The sequence below is a fragment of the Ambystoma mexicanum genome, chromosome 11 (genome assembly GCF_040938575.1).
Source record: "Ambystoma mexicanum isolate Mex_15411 chromosome 11, UKY_AmexF1_1, whole genome shotgun sequence".
Lineage (NCBI taxonomy): Eukaryota > Metazoa > Chordata > Amphibia > Caudata > Ambystomatidae > Ambystoma > Ambystoma mexicanum.
The window spans coordinates 52,323,290-52,336,323 of record NC_090934.1 but is presented as its reverse complement, the minus strand read 5'-3'; the positions used below and the strand labels follow the sequence as shown (position 1 = coordinate 52,336,323).

Here is a 13,034-nt window from a genome sequence, read left to right as displayed (position 1 = left end):
ATTCATCAAAATCCCAATCCATTTAATCCCAATCCATTGATAATTTCAAGCAGCGCCCACATAACAAGGAAAATAACCTTGGGACTCCTTAACATCACTGAACAGAAATGACATCCTAGCAACTCCATAATGCACATTAAAAATGAATTGTTCCCTATAGTGCTGGACATGAATACTTCAATGCTGGCCAGCATTCATTCTTCAAGTGCACCTAAAGTATCTCAGTGCAGGGCAGGAAGAGCCTGAGGGTGACTGATTACTATAGCTCGTGGGGGGCTTCTCCAATGAAGGGTTCTCAGCCAGAGGGATCGGCAAAGCTTGAGAAAATGACCGGTCACATAATCGAGAAACCGGTCTTTAACCGGTGCACCGCGATGCTATGTCCTCATCAGCACTCTGTAGTTATGAAGAGATCACGAGCATGTGTTGTGGCAAATAAAAGATCCGGGGGAACCAAGGTACACAGAAAGAGGAGTGTGGTGGCAAGGTGCTTATATTGGGCCTACGTACTAGTGCTGTAGATAGGAGGCTTTGCCCAGGAGACCGCCCTCAACGGTACGAGGAAGGAAAGACAGGAAGTTGGTGACACTCAGCGGCCCCAAGGGAAGGAGCCATCACTGAATGGGGTTGCTTTGCTATGCACCCATTCACCTTGCAGTTTGCAAATGGCTTTTGTGTAATGTACTCTCCAGCCAGAAGGAGAGACTAGGTTCCCATGAGATGCCAACAGATGAAGGCAGTCACAAGGCTACCTTGAGGTAAGGTTGCCCGGAGGTTTTGTCTGGACAATGGAATGGCTGTGGTCATGTCTTTGATGCAAGCAATCAGACGGATAATGGCTTATTTGCCCCAGACACCGCTCACCAGCCTAGATGGCACTATCCCCGCTGCCATCCGAAAGAGGACTACTGCTGAATGTGTTCTTGGTCACTGGACAAGGTGACAGATGATTAATTTGACTGCAAAGTCTGCTTTCTTTCATAGTCTGTAGACTTGCCAGAGGAACCATTGGGCCACATCCAGCTCTAATCCACCACAGCCGTGTTCCTCAATGTCAACTTCAAAACATGGGTACTCCATGATCAGCAGCGAGCCTTGGTGTTTGGAGGCTTGACAGCAGATATGGAAGGGGCCAACACTATGATTAATGGTGGAACCACTTCGCTCAGTCAAGCACAGGAGGTAGCACAGAGGCATTATTGCACCCTAAAACCAGATGTACCAACAACGGGTGTCCTCCGCGGCACAGACATCTGCATCCTCTGAAGGTCTAATCTTCCTCGCTCATTTCCCCGGAGTCGGTACGTGGATCTTGGCACCTAGCTGGCATGTCATTGTGATTAGATTATGATTGGTCAGGAGATGCTACGCCATCTGCAATTGGCTCCCCCTGGGCAGAGGAGAGGCTGAGCATTTGTCCAAATGCAACTGCCTGGCCATGGCTGTGCTCCAGCTCCATGCACTGAACCTGTACCAGTTTATATGCAAGCAAATACTATTCTGGCAGGCATAGACCTTGCTCTCCAAAGAGGTTTATGATGCATTGTAAGACTAAATGGCATAGGTGGAGCCCATTTCCCACTCACACTCCAGAAATGCAGACACGCCCACCCTTCTCATCCCCACAAACTCAATGCTAGAGGAATTACCTTGGCAGTCTGGGTTGGCACACTCCCTGATGTCTGTGTGCGCACCTTTGCACTCTCCCAAGCCCTGGGAGGAGGCAGTGCACTTCCGCGTCCGCTGCTGGGTTCCATTGGCGCAAGTCACAGAGCATCTGCTCCAGGACGCCCACTCCATCCATTGGCCTTCCACTTGCACACCCCAGGAAAGGTAGGGGGGACCCGTAGGAGAGAAAAAGAGAGCACAGCGAAAAGATTTTAATATGAAAGTGCACAGAGGGTTTCTTTAAAACAAACACAAAGAGAAGACACCAACAACACATGGGTGGAAGAGGGTCAAGGGTGGGGGGGGGGGCATCACCTGGTGGAGGCCATCATGCAAGCGACTAAGGACCATTACCTAATAGGAATCTGATAAGCTTGAGTGAGGGGCCATTGCACCATCACCTGGTGGAGACCATACTACAAGCGACTAAGGACCATTACCTAATAGGAATCTGATAAGCTTGAGTGAGGTGCCATTGCACCATCACCTGGTGGAGACCATACTACAAGCGACTAAGGACCATTACCTAATAAGAATCTGATAAGCTTGAGTGAGGTGCCATTGCACCATCACCTGGTGGAGACCATACTACAAGCGACTAAGGACCATTACCTAATAGGAATCTGATAAGCTTGAGTGAGGTGCCATTGCACCCTCACCTGGTGGAGACCATCATACAAGCGACTAAGGACCATTACCTAATAGGAATCTGATAAGCTTGAGTGAGGGGCCATTGCACCTTCACCTGGTGGAGACCATCATACAAGCGACTAAGGACCATTACCTAATAGGAATCTGATAAGCTTGAGCGTGATGCCATTGCACCCTCACCTGGTGGAGACCATCATACAAGCGACTAAGGACCATTACCTAATAGGAATCTGATAAGCTTGAGCGTGATGCCATTGCACCCTCACCTGGTGGAGACCATCATACAAGCGACTAAGGACCATTACCTTATAGGAATCTGATAAGCTTGAGTGAGGGGCCATTGCACCCTCACCTGGTGGAGACCATCATACAAGCGACTAAGGACTATTACCTATCATCACCTGGTGGAGACCATCATGCAAGCGACTAAGGACCATTACCTAATAGGAATCTGATAAGCTTGAGTGAGGTGCCATTGCACCCTCACCTGGTGGAGACCATCATACAAGCGACTAAGGACCATTACATATCATCACCTGGTGGAGACCATCATGCAAGCGACTAAGGACCATTACCTAATAGGAATCTGATAATCTTGAGTGAGGTGCCATTGCACCCTCACCTGGTGGAGACCATCATACAAGCGACTAAGGACTATTACCTATCATCACCTGGTGGAGACCATCATGCAAGCGACTAAGGACCATTACCTAATAGGAATCTGATAAGCTTGAGTGAGGTGCCATTGCACCCTCACCTGGTGGAGACCATCATACAAGCGACTAAGGACCATTACATATCATCACCTGGTGGAGACCATCATGCAAGCGACTAAGGACCATTACCTAATAGGAATCTGATAATCTTGAGTGAGGTGCCATTGCACCCTCACCTGGTGGAGACCATCATACAAGCGACTAAGGACCATTACCTATAATCACCTGGTGGAGACCATACTACAAGCGACTAAGGACCATTTCCTAATAGGAATCTGATAAGCTTGAGTGAGGTGCCATTGCACCATCAACTGGTGGAGACCATACTACAAGCGACTAAAGACCATTGCCTAATAGGAATCTGATAAGCTTGAGTGAGGTGCCATTGCACCATCACCTGGTGGAGACCATCATACAAGCGACTAAGGACCATTACCTAATAGGAATCTGATAATCTTGAGTGAGGGGCCATTGCACCCTCACATGGTGGAGACCATACTACAAGCGACTAAGGACCTTTACCTAATAGGAATCTGATAAGCTTGAGTGAGGTGCCATTGCACCATCACCTGGTGGAGACCATACTACAAGCGACTAAGGACCATTACCTAATAGGAATCTGATAAGCTTGAGTGAGGTGCCATTGCACCATCACCTGGTGGAGACCATCATGCAAGCGACTAAGGACCATTACCATATAGGAATCTGATAAGCTTGAGTGAGGTGCCATTGCACCATTACCTGTCAGAGACCATCATACAAGCGACTAAGGACCATTACCTATCATCACCTGGTGGAGACCATACTACAAGCGACTAAGGACCATTACCTAATAGGAATCTGATAAGCTTGAGTGAGGTGCCATTGCACCATCACCTGGTGGAGACCATCATGCAAGCGACTAAGGACCATTACCTTATAGGAATCTGATAAGCTTGAGTGAGGTGCCATTGCACCATTACCTGTCAGAGACCATCATACAAGCGACTAAGGATCATTACCTATCATCACCTGGTGGAGACCATACTACAAGCGACTAAGGACCATTACCTAATAGGAATCTGATAAGCTTGAGTGAGGTGCCATCGCACCCTCACCTGGTGGAGACCATCCTACAAGTGACTAAGGACCATTACCTAATAGGAATCTGATAAGCTTGAGTGAGGTGCCATTGCACCATCACCTGGTGGAGACCATCATACAAGCGTCTAAGGACCATTACCTTATAGGAATCTGATACGCTTGAGTGAGGTGCCATTGCACCCTCACCTGGTGGAGTCCATCATGCAAGCGACTAAGGACCATTACCTATCATCACCTGGTGGAGACCATCATGCAAGCAACTAAGGACCATTACCTACCATCACCTGGTGGAGACCATCATACAAGCGACTAAGGACCATTACCTAATAGGAATCTGATAAGCTTGAGTGAGGTGCCATTGCACCATTACCTGGTGGAGACCATCATCCAAGCGACTAAGGACCATTACCTATCATCACCTGGTGGAGACCATATTACAAGCGACTAAGGACCATTACCTAATAATAGGAATCTGATAAGCTTGAGTGAGGTGCCATTGCACCCTCACCTGGTGGAGACCATCATACAAGCGACTAAGGACCATTAACTATCATCACCTGGTGGAGACCATACTACAAGCGACTAAGGACCATTACCTAATAGGAATCTGATAAGCTTGAGTAAGGTGCCATTGCACCCTTACCTGGTGGAGACCATCATACAAGTGACTAAGGACCATTACCTATCATCACCTGGTATAGACCATACTACAAGCAACTAAGGACCATTACCTACCATCACCTGGTGGAGACCATCATGCAAGCGAGTAAGGACCATTACCTAATAGGAATCTGATAAGCTTGAGTGAGGTGCCATTGCACCCTCACCTGGTGGAGACCATCATACAAGCAACTAAGGACCATTACCTATCATCACCTGGTGGAGACCATCATGCAAGCGACTAAGGACCATTACCTAATAGGAATCTGATAACCGTGAGTGTGGTGCCATTGCACCCTCACCTGGTGGAGACCATCATACAAGCGACTAAGGACCATTACCTATCAGCACCTGGTGGAGACCATCATACAAGCGACTAAGGACCATTACCTATCATCACCTGGTGGAGACCATCATGCAAGCGACTAAGGACCATTAGCTATCATCACCTGGTGGAGACCATCATACAAGCGACTAAGGACCATTACCCATCATCACCTGGTGGAGACCATCATACAAGCGACTAAGGACCATTACCTAATAGGAATCTGATAAGCTTGAGCGAGGTGCCATTGCACCCTCACCTGGTGGAGACCATCATACAAGCAACTAAGGACCATTAACTAATGGGAGCCTGATATGCTTGAGTGAGGTGCCATTGCACCTCATAAGTTTCATCCCGAGACCCAGTGTTGCGGCCAGGGCACAAAGACGTGCCAACTGCGTGCCAAGGTCCAGGCACAGACACTTTGAAATGTCTGAAAGGGAAGGGTTGTCATTGAGGAGGTGGACGTGGTCCTTCCTTGCAATAAGGTTGCTCATGATCTGCAGACCCTTGACGGAGGAAGGGACCATAGCAGATGGGAGGTCAGCATCTATGAAGTAAAGGGCATCACAACTGGTACCGTGGTAACCTCAACAGGTGGCGGGTCATTGTCCATTGAATAACGGGTAACATCAACAGGTGGTGGGTCACTGTCCATGGAAAAACGGGTAACCTCAACAGCTGGCGGGTCACTGTCCATGGAATAACGGGTAACCTCAACAGGTGGCGAGACACTGTCCATGGAATAACGGGTAACCTCAACAGGTGGCGGGTCACTGTCCATGGAATAACGGGTAACCTTAACAGGTGGCGGGTCACTGTCCATGGAACAGGTATAGTGACTGGAGCACAGTGACATCAGAAGGAAGCAATGAAGCCCACCACCCTGGTGAGTACAGAGCTCATTCAATAGAAAGGGTCTCTTCCATGGGCAGAGTCCTATTTAGAGGAGGGGTTTCTTGTTGACAAAGTGACCACATCTTGACTGGGCGCTCTGTAAGTACAAGCTTAAGGTGCTGTTGGCTAGAGTGACAACAGGGGGTGCGGCAGATGAAATGATCCATTCCATTCCCCCCACCCCCACCCCTACTCAGGGAGTCTTATGGTGCTCGGGAGTCTGCAGTCTATTTGTGTACAATGATCCTCAGTTTGGGCAGTCATTTCTCTCTCCTTCCAATACCGTCTTCCTCTCTCCTTTATCTTCCCTGTCTCCCCATTATCTCCATCCCCCCTCCTACTCCCACTACTCCCTACGCTCTCTCCATTTTCTCCTTCCCCTCCCCCTCCTTTCCTCTTCCTCCTCAAATGCAATTCCACATGCTGTTTTTCTGGTTTGTTTCCTATATACTGTTATTGCTTCTATGTTCCATGTTTAATGTCCCTGTGTTTAAGCGCTTTGGATTAAAGCGCTATATAAGCAATAAAATACAAAAATACAAATACACCAGTGTATATGCCCATGGGCACGTGCTCGACCATGCCTGTGCACTCACAGGTGCCCCCTTGCATCTAGGTACTCGTGGATACCCCCATCTCTGTGCATTTGTGGCCACCCTCTTCGCCAGTCTGGGCACTCACAGATACCACACTCAACTTCAATGCCTGTGTGGCTCCATGTTTTACATTTTTCACTGGAATTACATGGAACCACTGTTCCAATTGTGTACTTATTTTGTTTTAAAGAGTAGAAAGACGATTATTTTTTTTGTAATGTACTGCACTTAAACTACATTTTAGTAAATATTTTAGCTCATCTACAATTATCTTCTGTGTGCATGTTCAAACTGAGCTTGGAAAAATAATTTTAGTATTGAGTGACATATGAATAACATTCAATTTCAAATTACACATTTCATTAATAATAAAGGAGAATATATAAGTACACAAATTCAAAATCAAATCCCAGTGTGAAAGGAAAAATGTGCTGATGTTAATAGAGACTCTGGCAAACACGTGTTTCACAAAAAAATTAGCTTCATCAGGGCCTCGAACAGATTTTAGCAAATTCTGACTACTTGATTCCAAAAAAGTATCAGAGCTTAATTCTTTAATATTTATATGTATGTGGATTGTCCAATGTAAATCTAGGGTCTGCTATGATTCAGCTTCTACGTTGGGCTTGATGATGGAGGTTCAGCATCACAAACACTCCTCCTACCAATTTAGGGGTTATGTGATTGTTCGCTTGATGTTACGCACAAAAGTTCGTCCGATTGTTATTTAATAAACTGTTTTAAAAAATCTCGTATTTGTAATTGTCACGGTTGTTGGCATAGGGTAGTAGTCAAAAGAGGAACTTGTAAACGCCTGCCTTGAGTCCCTTCAACAGACCAATCCCGAGTTCTAGAGCCTGCTAGTGAATGGAGTCTGGAACTTACAAGTCCTTCTTTTGAGTACTGCCCTATGGCAACAACTGGGAGGGTCATAAATTACATTTTTAGACAGAAACTTACAAGAGGTTTCTGAAAACACTTTAATAACAACCATTAAGGTTTTTTTTGCGTTTAACATTGAACGGACAAGCACAGGGCCCTAAAATTAATTAGAGGTGCGTTTGTGAGACCAGACCTCCAGATCAAGCTTAACGTAGAAGCAGAAACAAAACAGGCCTTACATTGGAGAACCCACCCGCTTATAGATATTAAATAATTAAGCTCAGACACATTTTGGGAAGCAAGTGTACTGATCAGTAGAAATGTATTCAGGCCTGTTCTAGGCCCTGAGGAAGTGCTTTATTGAGCGAAACACGTGCAGGCTAGAGTTTGTAGTAACATCAGCATATTTTTGAAACAAGGAAATCTGATTCTGCATTTTTGTACTAATGCATTTTTTGCTCTATTTTTAAATGCCATCATATGTTTTTTACAATTGAATGTTGTTTACTCAATGCTAAGAAATTATTTTCAAAGCTCAGTTTAAACATACACATAAAAGTGAATTGTAGGTGGGGTACAATAACTACTAAAATGTACATTACAAAAAACATCCTCAGTATTCTTAATAAATGACACATAGGGCATAAGTGTATACCTGTTTCCCCACACATAACCCTGACCCTCCATCTCCCCTGCTGCCACTTATCTATCTTAATCTTTCTATCTTATCCTGAAAACATTTTGTAACTTCTGTTTCACCTTCCACCTTTTCAACCTTGTAAAGTGTTCCGAGGCACAATAATTCTAATAAATAAACGTCACTTTGTATCATCCTGCAACTAAGCCAGGCCATAGGCTTGCCTATACTCCGTCTCATGTACAAGTACGGAACACAAGACCCAGAAAGCAATGGAGCCAACCCAAAACCCTGGACTGGTTGAGTTTAATTTGGGGAGCAGAGGCGATCTCTCCGCCAGCTCCACTCCAAGTCTGAACACAGGCCTGAAATCAAGAGTCTGCATCTCGTGCCTGAAGGCAGGATTCCCTGCGAGGGAGCCCACCTGATGTCAGCAGGTGTGGCTGATTAGGGGTCCCACTGCACAGCACCCCGGCTGAACTGTGTGGTGCCCGTGGAAAGGGAGGCCCGCGGCATCCAACCACTGCGCGCCCACCCTTCTCAAATGACTGGGCTTCTGCAATAGACCATGGTAAGGTCTGTTTCCTGCACTGGCACTGCCCGATGCCAACTCTTCCTAATGGGCCTATTTACACCACACTTTTCTTGCTGAACGGGTGACATCTTCTCGACTTCTAAACAAAAGGGAGGCATTCCGGTCAAGAAATGGGGGTGATAAGGAAGCGAACATCTCCACAAATGAGCAGCATGATAAGGTCTGATGCTATGGCCAAGAGTAGAGAACAGCATGCAAGTCTCACCTCTATAAAAGAATGGCAACCCTGGTATAGGCTATACCTGGCGGTGTGCCAGCCACATCCATTAGTAGCTGCCCCATACATACGATGGCATGCAAAGCAGCCTACATCTCTCGGACAATGACCGGCATACACAGGGTTTATGGGGTAGCTTTTAGTGTTAATGGGGACGGGGGTATATTTGATGGGGAGGTCGTTTTAACCCATCAACCATGAATCTCCTCTGAAATTCCAGCAAAACATTCCATAACCAGTCCTAAAAAACATCTCTGAAGGGGTAACGCCCCGCCCCTCACCCCCGGTCTACTCTTGCAATAAGACTAAAAAGATACAGGTGAGATCATGGGATCATGTGATCATGTGGGTCGAATACTGGATTCACATCAGCAGTGGCACAAAGGTGACTCACTGCAATATTCATAGAAGTCACACTACAGCAATTGCATGAACTATAGCGCCACGAAGACAGCAGAGCCGGTGAAAGTACACATTCCAGAGGGTTCATGTAGTCTCCATTGTTGTTAGGTTGACAAAATGTGCAACGTTGGTTGGGGTCCAAGATGTGAGAAAAGTGGCAGCAAGCACTAGTATCACAAGCATTCTCCCAGCAGGCCCTCCTGTCAGGGGCACCCAGGTAAAAACTTCACTCTTCGGGGGTCACCGCGAATGTGCTATTATTAGATCCCCCACTCCATTGTATAAAGTAGGTAGGTGGGATTACGACTTTGACAAAGCCGACATCTTACTGATGATTGGAAAATTTGCGAGCTAGTGGATCGGATGCTATGTTGAACTCCTTGTTCAAGAACCATCCCAAGCTGAGAGAAAATGGAGAATGGACTATCCTCCCTTTGCCAGATCTGGCTTTCGTAAAGCGAGATGTATCTACCAGCAGGCCATAAGTAGAAGCTACTAAATCACACCTGCTCTTAACCGGCCTAGAGTACTCTTTAGGATCTTAAGTCACAATCAGTAGTACCTTCTCCAACTAGTAGTACTCCTCCCACCCGGTCTTAATGTGATACATTATCTGATTTCTTTATTGAAAAATTAAATCTAATTCACCAAACTATATGTACATATGTGTCCAGATCACATGCTGATAGCTCTGCTCTAATGGCAGCCTCTACTCATCCATCCTCTTGGTCTGATTGTCCACTGGTGGGCTCGGACAACATAATTCAAGCTGCATGGAACCTCACGTCCAACTCTCCTTTAGAACCTATTGCTCTAACTGTTTTAAAATAGGTAATACCGATATAGCTCCTTGAGTCACTGTGGCTGTTAACCACTCTTTTGTCTCTGGTTCCATTCCTGCTCCGATTAAGCTGCCATGGTGATCCCACTCCTTATAAAGGTCTTGCTGGACCCCTTGCTTCCACCCAACTATCCTCCTATTTCTCGACTTTCCGACCTGATCAGGCTATTAGAATCTATATTTCCTACCTGATCAGGCTATTAGAATCTATATTTCCTACCTGATCAGGCTATTAGAATCTATATTTCCTACCTGATCAGGCTATTAGAATCTATATTTGCACCAATGCTTAGCTCGTTTTTGAAAAGCTCTGCTTTTTTCAACCTATTCCAGTCAGGCTTTAGGCCTGGCTGTGGCACAGAATCAGTCCTGTTTTCAGTCATGGACTATCTTGCAACGCTATCTGATCTGGGTGGAGAGGGCATCCTTATACAATTAGATCTGTCGACAGCCTTCAACACCATAGATCACAGCATTCTGCTTCCCAGGTTTGTTTGTTTGTTTGTTTATTTATTTGGTAATGCGCTCCGAGCCCGTGGGCATCTGGGCGCAGCAGTACAAGAGGACTCGAAACTTAGTTACAATGCCTGACACAGGCTAACACAGCAGAACAGTGGTCACTTACAGTGGGTGATACAATGCATATACAATAACAGGGTTAAGCGCATAAGAGTAACATTTTAACAGGTTGTACCGTTTCCGCTAGGTTGCAGTTGGCTTGCATTTCTGGTTTAGGTCCGTTTGGCTGATCACTCACAAAACCTTTCTTTACGCCATTCTTGACATCCCCTTGTGGTGTTCCCCAGAGGTCTGCACTCTCCCGTATTCTTTTTAACATATACGTTCATCCCCTGGCTCACCCTATCCAGTCATTTGGTCTACGTTGTTATATGTACGCAGATGACACTCAGATTATAGTTCCTCTTGAAGTGAACAACCCCTCTGGGGCCATACGTACCCAATTCTCCTGGGGTCGTACGTACACAAATCTCTAATGCGCCTATGACCCTTACAGATATTTATTGATATCATATATTCAGTATGAAAGTTAACATCATTCTATTGATGAATCAAGGCAAAACCATGAGTATCTTGACTCCAAGAATACTGTATGATGTGACACAGGTTTCGAGAAATACTTCTCTTCGTCTGGGCTCTCAGTCTCATTTATCAAAGATTATGATCAGAAATTGTGTGCACAATTTCTTATATAATCATAACATAATTCAAGAACTCATAATACTTTTGTGATGTTAGTGAAGCGATCATATCCTATTTACATGTTATTCTTGCACTGCTCTCAGTCTATTGCAATAGGTACATATATATGAAGGTTGTTGATGAGTAACAGTAACTTTTCATCAATCCAAAATAGTCCAAAAAAATCCATATATGTAAGAGAGAGGGACAATCGAACAGAGAACACAAAAGAAAAGCATTAGATGATCCTAAGTGATTATTCGAGTAAGAATTCCATCTTCTAAATATAGATGCTTCTTCAGCAAAAAGACAAGTAATTTATCAGAGTGATTCTGAAAAAACCGCTCCCAATCCGCATGCAAATGCCGCAAATATCATCACCATCGCGGTCTGGGATGGGGGGGCTGCCAGCCTTACAGTATCTGCAGGGATCCAATTAGTCCATAAAGTCTAAGGTCTGAGGTGTAGGGGGCTGCCAGTGACTAGCAATGTGTGATGTTATATATATATATATATATATATATATATATATATATATATATATATATATATATATATATATATATATATATAACCTATATGCCAAGGCTGTTGGTTTCTCCCCCGCGCCTAGAAATCATCACCCATTATCTCTCTAATTCTGTAATTCAATTTACCTTATTGAATATTACCTATAAATCAACTAATCAAGGAGTGCTCCGTGTTAGCAAAGTTTGGTTCATTCTTAAACGTTAAACAAATGGTGTAATACTTCCATAAGCAGATACAATCGTCTGCGAGAGATGCCTTTGTCGCACGTCTTGGTCTAGAGATTGAAGTGTATGCTGTTTGTTGCAGTGTTCTTATCAATGGTATAGAAACCTCATCATGGATTTACACCCATGTAGTGTGCCTTTGTATTTCTTAGCCCGTGTTGTGAAATTTGAGCTTGCCTGCTTGATAACATTGAGCTCTAGGGGTATAACAGTGACACAATACATGAGATGCTGGGGGCCACCACTGTACTGTGTGACTACGCAGATCGTTTCAGTAGTTGCTAATTCTAACTATTCAAATAGAACGCGTACCTAATGGATGGACAGTTCGGGTACTCTCTATCCTGCTGTCAGGAAGCGTTTGCGTTCATTGCTAGGTATACTTGTAAAGCTGGTGTGTGTGAAGGGAACCATCGTGAGGCTGGATTGCGACCGGAATAGCAACAGACTATTCATGTATATAGTATATCTGCCTCTAGCTGCAAGACCGCCATCTTAAATGCTCGATCATCACATAAGTATTATGATTTCATGAATTATGTTATGATTGTATAAGACATTTTGCACACAATTTCTTGTCATAATCTTTGATATACGAACTGAGATCCCTGAAGAGGAGAAGTATTTCTCGAAACACGTGTCGGCTTATACAGTATTCTTGGTGTCAAGCTACTTGTGGTTTTGTCTTGATTCATCAATAAAATGATGTTAACTTGCATACTGAATATATGATAAGAATCAATATTTATAAGGGTCATAGGTGCATTAGAGATTTGAGCATTTACGTATCCTTTGAGTTTACATGGAACGCTAGGGGAGCTTTTCATACAAAGACCAAATCCTGTACAACTTAGACAGTCAAGAACTGATAGCTTGAGTGCATTGATTAGGTGGGAATATCCCCTAATA

General features: G+C 44.8%; 1 protein-coding gene across 12 annotated transcripts in view; it reads right to left on the bottom strand.

Annotated features, from left to right (window-relative positions):
- ADGRB2 (adhesion G protein-coupled receptor B2) overlaps nt 1-13,034 on the bottom strand; it is a 1,170,899-nt gene that overhangs the window by 555,571 nt on the left and 602,294 nt on the right. For all 12 annotated transcript variants that reach the window (XM_069622503.1, XM_069622504.1, XM_069622505.1 and 9 more), the window contains one exon: nt 1,650-1,814. In XM_069622503.1, the coding sequence (XP_069478604.1) occupies nt 1,650-1,814 (165 nt within the window). The remainder of the gene's footprint in view (nt 1-1,649; nt 1,815-13,034) is intronic.